This window comes from Oncorhynchus gorbuscha, unplaced genomic scaffold (genome assembly GCF_021184085.1).
Source record: "Oncorhynchus gorbuscha isolate QuinsamMale2020 ecotype Even-year unplaced genomic scaffold, OgorEven_v1.0 Un_scaffold_1397, whole genome shotgun sequence".
NCBI classification, from domain to species: Eukaryota; Metazoa; Chordata; class Actinopteri; order Salmoniformes; family Salmonidae; genus Oncorhynchus; species Oncorhynchus gorbuscha.
Window position 1 is genome coordinate 89,531 of NW_025746184.1, and position 18,125 is coordinate 107,655.

General features: G+C 40.6%; 1 protein-coding gene across 1 annotated transcript in view; it reads right to left on the minus strand.

The window, feature by feature from the left end:
- Window positions 1-18,125, minus strand: part of LOC124022463 (protein Jumonji-like) — a gene marked incomplete at its 5' end in the record, with an annotated part of 76,937 nt that overhangs the window by 21,216 nt on the left and 37,596 nt on the right. Inside the window, 3 exon segments of the mRNA XM_046337373.1 lie at window positions 3,159-3,560; window positions 3,942-4,069; window positions 7,347-8,613. Coding sequence (XP_046193329.1) covers window positions 3,159-3,560; window positions 3,942-4,069; window positions 7,347-8,613 — 1,797 coding nt within the window.

The following is an 18,125-nucleotide window of genomic DNA, read 5'->3' on the forward strand; positions in this document are numbered from 1 at the left end:
AGTTGAACAGCCAGACAAAAAATGATACATGTGGATGTCACTGTTCTGCATGACATCATCTTCCTTCCTCTCCCCGCTGCTGCAGCCTCAGCACATTCTGAAGGGAAGTCTTCCATCCAGACGCTTTTCTCAGGTTGCCTCCCAAATGGCACCCTATTCCTCCCAAATGGCACCCTATTCCCTTATCCAAATGGCACCCTATTCCCTTATCCAAATGGCACCCTATTCCCTTATCCAAATGGCACCCTATTCCCTTATCCAAATGGCACCCTATTCCCTTATCCAAATGGCACCCCCTATTCCCTTATCCAAATGGCACCCCCTAAATTCCCCCTATCCAAATGGCACCCTATTCCCTTATCCAAATGGCACCCTAAATTCCCTTATCCAAATGGCACCCTATTCCCTTATTGGCACCCTATTCCCTTATCCAAATGGCACCCTATTCCCTTATCCAAATGGCACCCTATTCCCTTATCCAAATGGCACCCTATTCCCTTATCCAAATGGCACCCTATTCCCTTATCCAAATGGCACCCTATTCCCTTATCCAAATGGCACCCTATTCCCTTATCCAAATGGCACCCTATTCCCTTATCCAAATGGCACCCTTTCCAAATGGCACCCTATTCCCTTATCCAAATGGCACCCTATTCCCTTTTCCAAATGGCACCCTATTCCCTTATCCAAATGGCACCCTATTCCCCAAATTATCCAAATGGCACCCTATTCCCTTATCCAAATGGCACCCTATTCCCAAATTATCCAAATGGCACCCTATTCCCTTATCCAATTGGCTAACTATTCCCTTATATAGAGTACTACTTTCGATCGGAGCCCTAAGGGCCCTGGTTAAAAGTAGTGCACTAGACAGGGAATTGGGCCCCATTTGGGACATAGGCTCAGATACACGACAGACAGCCGGGCAGGGACAGAGAGCCTGTATGAATGTGCCAGGAAAATCCCTGGTTGGTTGGACTACAGTCAGTCACTGTAAGCTTTCCCACATGTATGGAGGAGATTGCTGTATTTCTTACTATGGCCCAATATATTGATTTCATATGGGTCCAGCTATGCTGGCAGTCACAGACAGAATAGTCCCTACGAGCCAGGTTTAAAAGTAGGAAGTCAAACTGAGAGATGAAACGAAGAACTAGCTGAAGGAGAACTAACTGATACTACAGAAGAACTAGCTGATACTACAGGAGAACTAACTGATACTACAGGAGAACTAACTGATACTACAGGAGAACTAACTGATACTACAGGAGAACTAACTGATACTACAGGAGAACTAACTGATACTAAACAGGAGAACTAACTGATACTACAGGAGAACTAACTGATACTACAGGAGAACTAACTGATACTACAGGAGAACTAACTGATACTACAGGAGAACTAACTGATACTACAGGAGAACTAACTGATACTACAGGAGAACTAACTGATACTACAGGAGAACAAACTGATACTACTGATACTACAGGAGAACTAACTGATACTACAGGAGAACAGGAGAACTAACTGATACTACAGGAGAACTAACTGATACTACAGGAGAACAGGAGAACTAACTGATACTACAGGAGAACTGGAACTGATACTACAGGAGAACTAACTGAACTGGAGAACTACTACTAGGAGAACTAACTGATAATACAGGAGAACTAACTGATACTACAGGAGAACTAACTGATACTACAGGAGAACTAACTGATACTACAGGAGAACTGGATACTGAGAACACTGATACTAGGAGAACTAACTGATACTACAGGAGAACTAACTGATACTACAGGAGAACTAACTGATACTACAGGAGAACTGATACTACAGGAGAACTAACTGATACTACAGGAGAACTAACTGATACTACAGGAGAACTAACTGATACTACAGGAGAACTAACTGAACTACAGGAGAACTACTGATACTACAGGAGAACTAACTGATACTACAGGAGAACTAACTGATACTACAGAGAACAAACTCAACTGATACTACAGGAGAACTAACTGATACTACAGGAGAACTAAATACTGGAGAACTAACTGATACTACAGGAGAACTAACTGATTACAGGAGAACTGGAACTGACACTACAGGAGAACTAACTGATACTACAGGAGAACTAACTGATACTACAGGAGAACTGAACTGATACTACAGGAGAACTGAGGAGAACTAACTGATACTACAGGAGAACTAACTGATACTACAGGAGAACTGTGTGATACTACAGGAGAACTCTGATCTACAGGAGAACTGTGATACTACAGGAGAACTGATACTGAGAACTCTGACACTACAGGAGAACTGGAACTGTGGAGAACTAACTGATACTACAGGAGAACTGGAACTGACACTACAGGAGAACTGGAACTGACACTACAGGAGAACTAACTGATACTGGAGAACTGGAACTGACACTACTGATGAGAAGTGTGGAGAAGATCATGTGGAGAATGTGTGTGCAGTGTGTGTGATAGAAGTGTGAGCAACAGAAGATCATCATGGAGCATGACATAAACACTGTGTGTCAAAATGAGGTGTTGTGTGATGTGTGAGTGTGTGTGTGTGTCTGATCGTGTGTGTGTGTGTGTCTGATCGTGTGTGTGTGTGTGTCTGATGTGTGTGTGTGTGTGTGTGTGTGTGTGTGTGTGTGTGTGTGTGTGTGTGTGTGTGTGTGTGTGTGTGTGTGTGTGTGTGTGTGTGTGTGTGTGTGTGTGTGTGTGTGTGTGTGTGTGTGTGTGTGTGTGTGTGTGTGTGTGTGCGTGATCGTGTGTGTTGATCATGTGTGTGGCCTCTGTGCTTGCAGATGTGCAATGACCTATATTCGATGTGAGAGCAACTGAACCAGGGATATTGTAGTTCTGCCCCCAGGCACTAACAGCTATACACACTGTATTGACAGTGCTGCACTGTATTCAATCTGCCCACACACAGCTACCACAGAGCTCATTAACCAATAGACTTAACCAATCAAATATTTACACAAGCATTGTGCATGTTGTAGTGCCTCCACCATGCTTGGGTAATTATTTTGTTCCAGAAAAACTGTCTGTTGTATCACATTTGTTGTGCCAAATGTGTTGTACATCAGTTGTTCAACCTGAGTGTGAACAGTGCCAGAGAAAGGGGCTAACATGACCTACCCTGTATATACACTTGTGCTGGTCGCTAAGAAACTCTTTCTCCTCCTCTGCTCCTCCTCTTCCTCCTTTCTTCTCCTGAGAGAACAGTCTCCTCCTGCTGGACCTCAGCCACATGTCCTTCTCCTGTTTCTTCCCCTCTTTCGCTCCTTCCTCCAGGTTCCTGGGCAGGCCGTTCCTCCGGATCACCCCGTTTACCAGGCCGTTCTTGGGCTCACAGCGGGGCAGCTGGAGCAGGCTCTGTTGGGAGTCATCTGAGTGGCCCTCCAGGGGCCCTCTCTTCTTCTCCAGCCTCCCCTTCTCCTCCAGCACCTCCCTCTCCAGGCGGATGCGCTCAGCTGGGTCCAGGGAGTCGTAGGACAGTAGGTACTGACAATAGGCCTCCTGCAGCTTGGCCAGACGATCCTGTGGTCGGGTGGTAGGATATTATTACGTTGCAGTTGACAGTTGACAGAGAGGGCAGTGGTAACATCAAATGTCAAAGTGCTATACTTAGCTATGCAGCTAGCTGGGCTGGCTGTTGGTTTTCATCAGAAGTCAATCTCAAATACAAAAGTAGGATAAAAACAAAATGACCCACTTCAGTGTAGATGAAACACTACAAGACACGGATGCCGGAAGGAATTGTTTGTTACAGAACAGCATCATGGTCAACATAAGAGCCTGAGTACCGAATGGCCCCCTATTCCCTATATAGTAGGCCAGAGTCTTATGGACCCTGGTCAAAAGCAGTCTACTATATAGAGGATGGGGTGCCATGTATGCAGCCTTGAAGCAGTACCGTACCTGTGCAGTCTTGGGGATACGGAGCTGGTCGGCTAGCTTATTCCATTTCTTCATGTCACTGACCTGCTGCATGCCGCCCATGTCGTTGATGAGCTGAAAGAACCGGGCCAGGTCCAACTCACATCCGCCTGGCAGGGAGGGAGGGAGGGGAGTGGGAGGAAGAGGAGGGAGTGGAGGAGAGAGAGAGGGAGGATAGGGGGCGAGGGAGGGGAGGATATGGAGAAAGAGGAGGGATGAAGAGAGGGAGGGAGGAAGAGGAGGGAGAGAGGGAGGATATGGAGGAAGAGGAGGGAGGAAAGAGGTTAGGGAGGGAGTGAAAGAGGGTGAGAGGGAGGATAAGGAGGAAGAGGAGGGAGTGGAGGAGGGAAGATAGGGAGGATAGGGAGGGGGGAGAGGGAGGATATGGAGGAAGAGGAGGGAGTGAAGGAGGGAAGGAGTGAAAGAGCGTGAGAGGGAGGGAGGGAGTGAAAGAGGGAGAGGGAGGGAGGGAGGATAGGGAGGGAGTGAAAGAGGGAGGGAGGGAGGGAGGATAGGGAGGGAGTGAAAGAGGGAGGGAGGGAGGATAGGGAGGGAGTGAAAGAGGGAGGGAGGGAGGAGGATAGGGAGGGAGTGAAAGAGGGAGGGAGGGAGGGAGGATAGGGAGGGAGTGAAAGAGGGAGGGAGGGAGGATAGGGAGGGAGGATAGGGGAGGGAGTGAAAGAGGGAGGGAGGGAGGGAGGATAGGGAGGGAGGGAGGGAGGGAGGGAGGGAGGGAGGGAGGGAGGGAGGAAGAAGAGGAGGGAGGGAGGGAGGGAGGGAGAGGGAGGGAGGGAGGGAGGGAGGGAGGAAGGAGGGAGGGGAGGGAGGGAGGATAAGGAGGAAGAGAAGGGGAATGAAGGAGGGCGAGACAGAACACAGAACAAGGAGGTTAAAACAATGTTCTTTAATCCTGGTTCTGTGAAACCACATGGCTTAATAATGATTGGTTGATTTGGTGTATTAGTACTGGGCTGTTAGTGCTGGGTTGGAACGAAAGCATGCACACCCTGTGGGCGCCCATGACCAAGATAGAAGAACACAGGTTAAAATGGATATACTGTATGCATCTGGGAGGATATAGAGAGTACCAACGGGGCTGATAAACATGGATTCTGAAAAAGCAGAAACATTCCTTACATTTACAATAAGCTTTCAAACAAATTACAGCCAAATGTTCTAGATGAGAGGCTGTGGATGTTTGATGAATGAATCACTTGGCTCTGTTAGCCAGGACAGCCTGGTTTAGACAGCCATGATCCTGTTTGAGGTTGAGGCCCACTCTGACAAAGCAGAGGTCTGTAGGTATTGGAGCCTGAGAGAGAGAATGTCTGTGTCCCAAATGGCACCCTATTCCCTATATAACTAATATGGGCCCTGGTCATGCACTATATAGGGAATAGTGTGCCATTTGAGATGCAGACAGAGTGTAATATCTCTGCTACTTCGTTCCTCTCCTTTCCCTCACCATGGGTGTCTGCTGCCTGTAAAATCCCCTTACAGACGTTCCCCATTTGTCACACTCACTCACTCACTCACTCACTCACTCACTCACTCACTCACTCACTCACTCACTCACTCACTCACTCACTCACTCACTCACTCACTCACTCACTCACTCACTCACTCACTCACTCACTCACTCACTGCTACTGGTCTGGGGGTTGTCAGTGTGTGTGTGTGTGATGTGACTGTGTGTGTATGTGACTGTGTGTGAGCTACATTAATCGTGTGTGTGTGTGTGTGACAACCCCCATCTCTCCCAGTGTAATCTCATCAAAGCTGCCACCTGGCAGAGGAACTGTAATCCTTCCTCACTAGGTAATCAGAATCAAGGTCTCACTTACAAACACACTAAGAGCAATCAGCAGCAGCCAATGGGCAGGATGAAAGGTGTTCAGAGGTCAGGATGAGGGGGTCTGAGGTAATTTGGGAGAAGCCATTTAACTATAGTATAGTTCCCTCAGAAGTGCAGCACACTGAATTAACAAGAGGAAACGTGTGTACAACCTGATAGATAGCCACGCTATGAGTTGACATGTGAATAAGAAACCGTACTATAATATCATGAAACTGTGTAACATGTGTGTGTACTAGAATAACATGAAACTGTACTAGAATAACATGAAACTGTACTAGAATAATATGAAACTGTACTAGAATAATATGAAACTGTACTAGAATAAGATGTACTAGAATAAGATGGGTACTAGATCCTGTACTAGAATAACATGAAACCCCTATCTCTCCCAGTGTAAACTGTACTAGAATAACATCAAAATAACATGCTGCCACCTAGGCATGAAACTGGAACTGTAATCCTTCCTCACTAGAATAACATGAAACTGTACTAGAATAACATGAAACTGTCTCAATTACAAACTGTACACTAAGAGCAATCAGCATGAAACTGTACTAGAATGGGTACAGGATGAGAGGTGGTTCAGAGGTTAGGATGAGGGGGTCTGAGGTAATTTGGGAGAACCCATTTAAACTGTACTAGAATAAGATGAAACTTCCTAGAATAATATGAAACTGTAAACCTTTAGCAGCACTGTACTAGAATAACATGACTGTACTAGAATAACATGAAACTAGAATAACATGAAACTGTACTAGAATAACCTGTACTAGAATAAGCTGTACTAGAATAAGATGAAACTGTACTAGAATAACATGAAACTGTAAACTGAGAATAAGATGAAACTGTATAGAATAATATGAAACTGTACTAGAATAACATGAAACTGTACTAGAATAATATGAAACTGTACTAGAATAACATGAAACTGTACTAGAATAACTGTATGAAACTGTACTAGAATAAGATGAAACTGTACTAGAATAAGATTAAACTGTACTAGAATAAGATGAAACTGTACTAGAATAACATGAAACTGTACTGAAACTGTACTAGAATAATATGAAACTGTACTAGAATAACATGAAACTGTACTAGAATAACATGAAACTGTACTAGAATAACATGAAACTGTACTAGAATAAGATGAAACTGTACTAGAATAATATGAAACTGTACTAGAATAAGATAAAACTGTACTAGAATAAGATAAAACTGTACTAGAATAAGATTAAACTGTACTAGAATAACATGAAGCTGTACTAGAATAACATGAAACTGTACTATAATAACATGAAACTGTACTATAACAGGATGTGGAGGAACTATTTGTAGCTCCCTAAATGTCTTTGACATTCAACCTTAGTGACAGTCTTAGTCCCAAATGAAACCCTTTTCCCTATTTAGTGCATTACTTTTGACCAGGGTCCATAGGGCCCCCATAGGGCTCTGGTCAAAAGTAGTGTACTATGTAGAAAATAGGGTGCCAGTTGGGATGCACACTAAGTATCAGTTCTACAGAAATGTACCTATGAGCGGGGGGTCCTCCATGGAGATGCCCTGGGCCTGGAGGTGTTTCCTGATGCAGGCCAGCCGGAGTACATTGGGCCCCCAGCGCCGACCCAGCTTATGGATGTGCTGCACCTGGGTCACAAACCTCATGTCCTCTTTCAGCTTGCACTCTGGCCTCCAGTCCTGAGGGGGAGCCACCCTGCACAGCCCATAGCTCTCTGCCTGCCCGCGCACCGCTTCCACATACACCAGAGGATCGTGGAACTCCTCCAGACTGGGTCTGAACACTGGCACCTCGGTTAGGGGCGGGGGAGGGGGCGGTGCTGCACCTCTCTTCTCCCCACTCTCCCGCTGCCTCTCTGCTGCTTTAGGTTCTGCTGCTGGTTTAGCTGGGCTGCTGGTGCCTGGTTTCACCTTGGCTGCTGAGCTAGTGGAAGTGGAGGTGGAAGTGCCCTTGGAAGTGACATGGGAAGTGTTCTTGGAAGTGCCCTGGAAAGTTTTCTTAGAAGTAGTGTTCTTAGCTGGTGGTGTAGTATTAGCAGTAGTAGTAGTATTAGCAGTAGGGGGTATGGGCTGTGCTTGTCGGGTCAACATCAGCTTGCCAGCGGAGGCTCGTTTGGGTCTTTGCTTCGAGGAGGAAGGTCGGGATGACGTGACCTTACCACGATGGCCGCCGGACCCCGCCACAGCCTTCTCCTGGCCATTGACCTTCCTGCTGCTTCGCGTCTCCGGGGCATTGACCTGCAGTCTAACCTTTTTGACCTCCGGCGAAGACTCCGGTGTCTCTGTTGGACTCTCCTCAGCTGGGAGCCCCAGACGTCTCTTGGAGTGTCTGACGCCCTCACGCCCCTGCAGTACCTGCTTACCGCCACATCGGCGTGGGGGAAGCTTCCCGTTGGCTCGTTGTAGGCAACACCTGCCGGCTGCCTTGTTGGATTGTACCTTCTGTTTGTTGGGAGTCTTTGCATCGCCACTTGAGTGTTTTCCTGAGTTGGAGTGTGGTGGGCGTGGGTGGCGGCGGGCACTGCCACTGGCAGAGCGCCGTTGGTTCTTCAGGGGTTGGCGAGCTTTGGAGGAGGCTCTTTTGCCCACTGTGAGTTTGGCCTCTTTGAGAAGTCTGGCTTTGGTGTAACGGACGTGGCCCCTGGGAAGCGCTGTGGCTACGGACTTCACAGTTCTGGACAGCAGTGGTCGGGAGGCCGGGGGCTTTTTGGCACAGGAGTTGCGTACGGCTCCAGCTGACCTAGCTCCATACCCTAGCGACAGCCTGTTCACTTTTGAAACCTGCAATAGACACAAGGATGTTTATCAAAAATAAGTACTTTTTTAGAAATCTCAATACCTAACTCCATCATCATTTGTACCTAGCTACATCATCATTTATACCTAGCTCCATCATCATTTATACCTAGCTCCATCATCATTTATACCTAGCTCCATCATCATTTATACCTAGCTCATTTTTATACCTAGCTCCATCATCATTTATACCTAGCTCCATCATTTATACATCATTTATACCTATACCTAGCTCCATCATCATTTATACCTAGCTCCATCATCATTTATACCTAGCTCCATCATCATTTATACCTAGCTCCATCATCATTTATACCTAGCTCCATCATCATTTATACCTAGCTCCATCATCATTTATACCTAGCTCCATCATCATTTATACCTAGCTCCATCATCATTTATACCTAGCTCCATCATCATTTATACCTCCATCATTCATCATTTATACCTAGCTCCATCATCATTTATACCTAGCTCCATCATCATTTATACCTAGCTTCATCATTTATACCTAGCTCCATCATCATTTATACCTAGCTCCATCATCATTTATACCTAGCTCCATCATCATTTATACCTAGCTCATCATTTATACATCATTTTTATACCTAGCTCCATCATCATTTATACCTAGCTCCATCATCATTTATACCTAGCTCACATCATCATTTATACCTAGCTCCATCATCATTTATACCTAGCTCCATCATCATTTATACCTAGCTCCATCATCATTTATACCTAGCTCCATCATCATTTATACCTAGCTCCATCATTTATACATTTATATACCTCATCATTTAGCTCCATCATCATTTATACCTAGCCATCATCATTTATACCTAGCTCCATCATCATTTATACCTAGCTCCATCATCATTTATACCTAGCTCCATCATCATTTATACCTAGCTCCATCATCATTTATACCTAGCTCCATCATCATTTATATATACCTAGCTCCATCATCATTTATACCCATCATCATTTATACCTAGCTCCATCATCATTTATACCTAGCTCCATCATCATTTATACCTAGCTACATCATCATTTATACCTAGCTCCATCATCATTTATACCTAGCTAGCATCATCATTTATCACCATTTATACCTAGCTCCATCATCATTTATACCTAGCTCATCATCATCATTTATACCTAGCTCCATCATCATTTATACCTAGCTCCATCATCATTTATACCTACCTATACCTAGCTCCATCATCATTTATACCTAGCTCCATCATCATTTATATCATTTATACCTAGCTCCATCATCATTTATACCTAGCTCCATCATCATTTATACCTAGCTCCATCATCATTTATACCTAGCTACATCATCATTTATACCTAGCTCCATCATCATTTATACCTAGCTCCATCATCATTTATACCTAGCTCCATCATCATTTATACCTAGCTCCATCATCATTTATACCTAGCTCCATCATCATTTATACCTAGCTCCATCATCATTTATACCTAGCTCCATCATCATTTATACCTAGCTCCATCATCATTTATACCTAGCTCCATCATCATTTATACCTAGCTCCATCATCATTTATACATTTATTTACCTAGCTCCATCATCATTTATACCTAGCTCCATCATCATTTATACCTAGCTCCATCATCATTTATACCTAGCTCCATCATCATTTATACCTAGCTCCATTTATACCTATCATTTTTATACCTAGCTAGCTAGCTCCATCATCATTTATACCTAGCTCCATCATCATTTATACCTAGCTCCATCATCATTTATACCTAGCTCCATCATCATTTATACCTAGCTCCATCATTTATACCATTTATACCTAGCTCCATCATCATTTATACCTAGCTCCATCATCATTTATACCTAGCTCCATCATCATTTATACCTAGCTCATCATCATCATTTATACCTAGCTCCATCATCATTTATACCTAGCTCCATCATCATTTATACCTAGCTCCATCATCATTATACCTAGCTCCATCATCATTTATACCTAGCTCCATCATCATTTATACCTCCATCATCATTTATACCTAGCTCCATCATCATTTATACCTAGCTCCATCATCATTTATACCTAGCTCCATCATCATTTATACCTAGCTCCATCATCATTTATACCTAGCTCCATCATCATTTATACCTAGCTCCATCATCATTTATACCTAGCTACATCATCATTTATACCTAGCTCATCATCATTTATACCTAGCTCCATCATCATTTATACCTAGCTCCATCATCATTTATACCTAGCTCCATCATCATTTATACCTAGCTCCATCATTTTATACCTAGCTCCATCATCATTTATACCTAGCTCCATCATCATTTATACCTAGCTCCATCATCATTTATACCTAGCTCCATCATCATTTATACCTAGCTCCATCATTTTATACCTAGCTCCATCATCATTTATACCTAGCTCCATCATCATTTATACCTAGCTCCATCATCATTTATACCTAGCTCCATCATCATTTATACCTAGCTCCATCATCATTTATACCTTTAGCTCTCATCATCATTTATACCTAGCTCCATCATCATTTATACCTAGCTTTATACCATCCATCATCATTTATACCTAGCTACATCATCATTTATACCTAGCTCCATCATCATTTATACCTAGCTCCATCATCATTTATACCTAGCTCCATCATCATTTATACCCATTTATACCTAGCTCCATTTATACCTAGCTCCATCATCATTTATACCTAGCTCCATCATCATTTATACCTATTTTTATACCTATATCATCATTTATACCTAGCTCCATCATCATTTATACATTTCATTTATACCTAGCTCCATCATCATTTATACCTAGCTCCATCATCATTTATACCTAGCTCCATCATCATTTATACTAGCTCCATCATCATTTATACCTAGCTCCATCATCATTTATACCTAGCTCCATCATCATTTATACCTAGCTCCATCATCATTTATACCTAGCTCCATCATCATTTATACCTAGCTCCATCATCATTTATACCTAGCTCCATCATCATTTATACCTAGCTCCATCATCATTTATACCTAGCTCCATCATCTTTATACCATCATCATCATTTATACCTAGCTCCATCATCATTTATACCTAGCTCCATCATCATTTATACCTAGCTCCATCATCATTTATACCTTCCATCATCATTTATACCTAGCTCCATCATCATTTATACCTAGCTCCATCATTTTATACCTAGCTCCATCATCATTTATACCTAGCTCCATCATCATTTATACCCATAGCTCCATCATCATTTATACCTATTTATTTATACCTAGCTCCATCATCATTTATACCTAGCTCCATCATCATTTATACCTAGCTCCATCATCATTTATACCTAGCTCCATCATCATTTATACCTAGCTCCATCATCATTTATACCTAGCTCCATCATCATTTATACCTAGCTCCATCATCATTTATACCTAGCTCCATCATCATTTATACCTAGCTCCATCATCATTTATACATCATCATCATTTATACCTAGCTCCATCATCATTTTTATACCTAGCTCCATCATCATTTATACCTAGCTCCATCATCATTTATACCTAGCTCCATCATCATTTATACCTAGCTCCATCATCATTTATACCTAGCTCCATCATCATTTATACCTAGCTCCATCATCATTTATACCTAGCTCCATCATCATTTATACCTAGCTCCATCATCATTTATACCTAGCTCCATCATCATTTATACCTAGCTCCATCATCATTTATACCTAGCTCCATCATCATTTATACCTAGCTACATCATCATTTATACCTAGCTCCATCATCATTTATACCTAGCTCCATTCATTTATACCTAGCTCATCATTTATACATCATTTTTATACCTAGCTCCATCATCATTTATACCTAGCTCCATCATCATTTATACCTAGCTCCATCATCATTTATACCTAGCTCCATCATCATTTATACCTAGCTCCATCATCATTTATACCTAGCTCCATCATCATTTATACCTAGCTCCATCATCATTTATATCATCATTTATACCTAGCTCCATCATCATTTATACCTAGCTCCATCATCATTTATACCTAGCTCCATCATCATTTATACCTAGCTCCATCATCATTTATACCTAGCTCCATCATCATTTATACCTAGCTCCATCATCATTTATACCTAGCTCCATCATCATTTATACCTAGCTTCATTTTATACCTAGCTCCATCATCATTTATACCTATTTATTTATACCTAGCTCCATCATCATTTATACCTAGCTCCATCATCATTTATACCTAGCTCCATCATCATTTATACCTAGCTCCATCATCATTCATTTATACCTAGCTCCATCATCATTTATACCTAGCTCCATCATCATTTATACCTAGCTACATCATCATTTATACCTAGCTCCATCATCATTTATACCTAGCTCCATCATCATTTATACCTAGCTCCATCATCATTTATACCTAGCTCCATCATCATTTATACCTAGCTTCATCATTTATACCTAGCTCCATCATCATTTATACCTAGCTCCATCATCATTTATACCTAGCTCCATCATCATTTATACCTAGCTTTCATTTATACCTAGCTCCATCATCATTTATACCTAGCTCCATCATCATTTATACCTAGCTCCATCATCATTTATACCTAGCTCCATCATCATTTATACCTATTTATTTATACCTAGCTCCATCATCATTTATACCTAGCTCCATCATCATTTATTTATACCTAGCTCCATCATTTATACATTTATTTATACCTAGCTCCATCATCATTTATACCTAGCTCCATCATCATTTATACCTAGCTCCATCATCATTTATACCTAGCTCCATCATCATTTATACCTAGCTCCATCATCATTTATACCTAGCTCCATCATCATTTATACCTAGCTCCATCATCATTTATACATTTATCATTTGTACCTAGCTCCATCATCATTTATACCTAGCTCCATCATCATTTATACCTAGCTCCATCATCATTTATACCTATCATCATTTATACCTAGCTCCATCATCATTTATACCTAGCTCCATCATCATTTATACCTAGCTCCATCATCATTTATACCTAGCTCCATCATCATTTATACCTAGCTCCATCATCATTTATACCTAGCTCCATCATCATTTATAGCCTCAGCTCATCATTTATACCTATCATCATTTATACCTAGCTCCATCATCATTTATACCTAGCTCCATCATCATTTATACCTATCCATCATCATTTATACCTAGCTACATCATCATTTATACCTAGCTCCATCATCATTTATACCTAGCTCCATCATCATTTATACCTAGCTCCATCATCATTTATACCTAGCTCCATCATCATTTATACCTAGCTCCATCATCATTTATACCTAGCTCCATCATCATTTATACCTAGCTCCATCATCATTAGCTCATTTATACCTAGCTCCATCATCATCATTTATACCTAGCTCCATCATCATTTATACCTAGCTCCATCATCATTTATATACTCCATCATCATTTATACCTAGCTCCATCATCATTTATACCTAGCTCCATCATCATTTATACCTATTTCATTTATACCTAGCTCCATCATCATTTATACCTAGCTCCATCATCATTTATACCTAGCTCCATCATCATTTATACCTAGCTCCATCATCATTTATACCTAGCTCCATCATCATTTATACCTAGCTCCATCATCATTTATACCTAGCTCCATCATCATTTATACCTAGCTCCATCATCATTTATACCTAGCTCCATCATCATTTATACCTAGCTCCATCATCATTTATACCTAGCTCCATCATCATTTATACAGCTCCATCATCATTTATACCTAGCTCCATCATTTTATACCTAGCTCCATCATCATTTATACCTAGCTCCATCATCATTTATACCTAGCTCCATCATCATTTATACCTAGCTCCATCATCATTTATACCTAGCTCATCATCATTTATACCTAGCTCCATCATCATTTATACCTAGCTCCATTTCATTTATACCTAGCTCCATCATCATTTATACCTAGCTCCATCATCATTTATACCTAGCTCATCATTTATACCTATCATCATTTATACCATCATCATTTATACCTAGCTCCATCATCATTTATACCTAGCTCCATCATCATTTATACCTAGCTCCATCATCATTTATACCTAGCTCCATCATCATTTATACCTAGCTCCATCATCATTTATACCTAGCTCCATCATCATTTATACCTAGCTCCATCATCATTTATACCTAGCTCCATCATCATTTATACCTAGCTCCATCATCATTTATACCTAGCTCTCATCATCATTTATACATTTATTTATACCTAGCTCCATCATCATTTATACCTAGCTCCATCATCATTTATACCTAGCTCCATCATCATTTATACCTAGCTCCATCATCATTTATACCTAGCTCCATCATCATTTATACCTAGCTCCATCATCATTTATACCTAGCTCCATCATCATTTATACCTAGCTCCATCATCATTTATACCTAGCTCCATCATCATTTATACATTTCATTTATACCTAGCTCATCATCATCATTTATACCTAGCTCCATCATCATTTATACCTAGCTCCATCATCATTTATACCTAGCTCCATCATCATTTATACCTAGCTCCATCATCATTTATACCTAGCTCATCATCATTTATACCTAGCTCCATCATCATTTATACCTAGCTCCATCATCATTTATACCTAGCTCCATCATCATTTATTTATACCTAGCTCCATCATCATTTATACCTAGCTCCATCATCATTTATACATTTATACCTAGCTCCATCATCATTTATACCTAGCTCCATCATTTATACCTAGCTCCATCATTTATACCTAGCTCCATCATCATTTATACCTAGCTACCATTTAGCTCCATCATCATTTATACCTAGCTCCATCATCATTTATACCTAGCTCCATCATCATTTATACCTAGCTTCATCATTTATACCTAGCTCCATCATTTATACATTTATTTACCTAGCTCATCATTTATACCTAGCTCATCATTTTATACCTAGCTCCATCATCATTTATACCTAGCTCCATCATCATTTATACCTAGCTCCATCATCATTTATACCTAGCTCCATCATTTATACATTTCATCATTTATACCTAGCTCCATCATCATTTATACCTAGCTCCATCATCATTTATACCTAGCTCCATCATCATTTATACCTAGCTCCATCATCATTTATACCTAGCTCCATCATCATTTATACCTAGCTCCATCATCATTTATACCTAGCTCCATCATCATTTATACCTAGCTCCATCATCATTTATACCTAGCTCCATCATCATTTATACCTAGCTCCATCATCATTTATACCTAGCTCCATCATCATTTATACCTAGCTCCATCATCATTTATACCTATCATTCATTTATACCTAGCTACATCATCATTTATACCTAGCTCCATCATTTATTTATCATCATTTATACTAGCTCCATCATCATTTATACCTTCATTTATACCTAGCTACATCATTTTATACCTAGCTCCATCATCATTTATACCTAGCTCCATCATCATTTATACCTAGCTCCATCATCATTTATACCATAGCTCCATCATCATTTATACCTAGCTCCATCATCATTTATACCTAGCTCCATCATCATTTATACCTAGCTAGCCTAGCTACATCATCATTTATACCTAGCTCATTTATACATCATCATTTATACCTAGCTCATCATCATTTATACCTAGCTCCATCATCATTTATACCTAGCTCCTCATCATCATTTATACCTAGCTCATCATTTATACCTAGCTCCATCATCATTTATACCTAGCTCCATCATCATTTATACCTAGCTCCATCATCATTTATACCTAGCTCCATCATCATTTATACCTAGCTCCATCATCATTTATACCTAGCTCCATCATCATTTATACATTTTATACCTAGCTCCATCATCATTTATCACATTTATACTAGCTCCATCATCATTTATACCTAGCTCCATCATCATTTATACCTAGCTCCATCATCATTTATACCTAGCTCCATCATCATTTATACCTCCATCATCATTTATACTCTCCATCATCATTTATACCTAGCTATCATTTATACAGCTCATTTTTATACCTAGCTCCATCATCATTTATACCATTTATACCTAGCTCCATCATCATTTATACCTAGCTCCATCATCATTTATACCTAGCTCCATCATCATTTATACCTAGCTCCATCATCATTTATACCTAGCTCCATCATCATTTATACCTAGCTCCATCATCATTTATACCTAGCTCCATCATCATTTATACCTAGCTCCATCATCATTTATACCTAGCTCCATCATCATTTATACCTTTAGCTCCATCATCATTTATACCTAGCTCCATCATCATTTATACCTAGCTCCATCATCATTTATACCTAGCTCCATCATCATTTATACCTAGCTCATCATCATTTATACCTAGCTCCATCATCATTTATACCTAGCTCCATCATCATTTCATATTTATACCTAGCTCCATCATCATTTATACCTAGCTCATCATTTATACCTAGCTCCATCATCATTTATACCTAGCTCCATCATCATTTATACCTATTCATCATTTATACCTAGCTCCATCATTTATACATTTATTTACCTAGCTCCATCATCATTTATACCTAGCTCCATCATCATTTATACCTAGCTCCATCATCATTTATACCTAGCTCCATCATCATTTATACCTAGCTCCATCATCATTTATACCTAGCTCCATCATCATTTATACCTAGCTCCATCATCATTTATACCTAGCTCCATCATCATTTATACCTAGCTCCATCATCATTTATACCTAGCTCCATCATCATTTATACCTAGCTCCATCATCATTTATACCTAGCTCCATCATCATTTATACCTAGCTCATTTATACAGCTCATCATCATTTATACCTAGCTCCATCATCATTTATACCTAGCTCCATCATCATTTATACCTAGCTCCATCATCATTTATACCTAGCTCCATCATCATTTATACCTAGCTCCATCATCATTTATACCTCAGCTCCATCATCATTTATACCCTAGCTCCATCATCATTTATACCTAGCTCCATCATCATTTATACCTAGCTCCATCATCATTTATACCTAGCTACATCATCATTTATACCTAGCTCCATCATCATTTATACCTAGCTCCATCATCATTTATACCTAGCTCCATCATCATTTATACCTAGCTTCATCATTTATACCTATCATCATTTATACCATCATCATTTATACCTAGCTCCATCATCATTTATACCTAGCTCCATCATCATTTATACCTAGCTCCATCATCATTTATACCTTTATACTCTCATCATCATTTATACCTAGCTCCATCATCATTTATACCTAGCTCCATCATCATCATTTATACCTAGCTCCATCATCATTTATACCTAGCT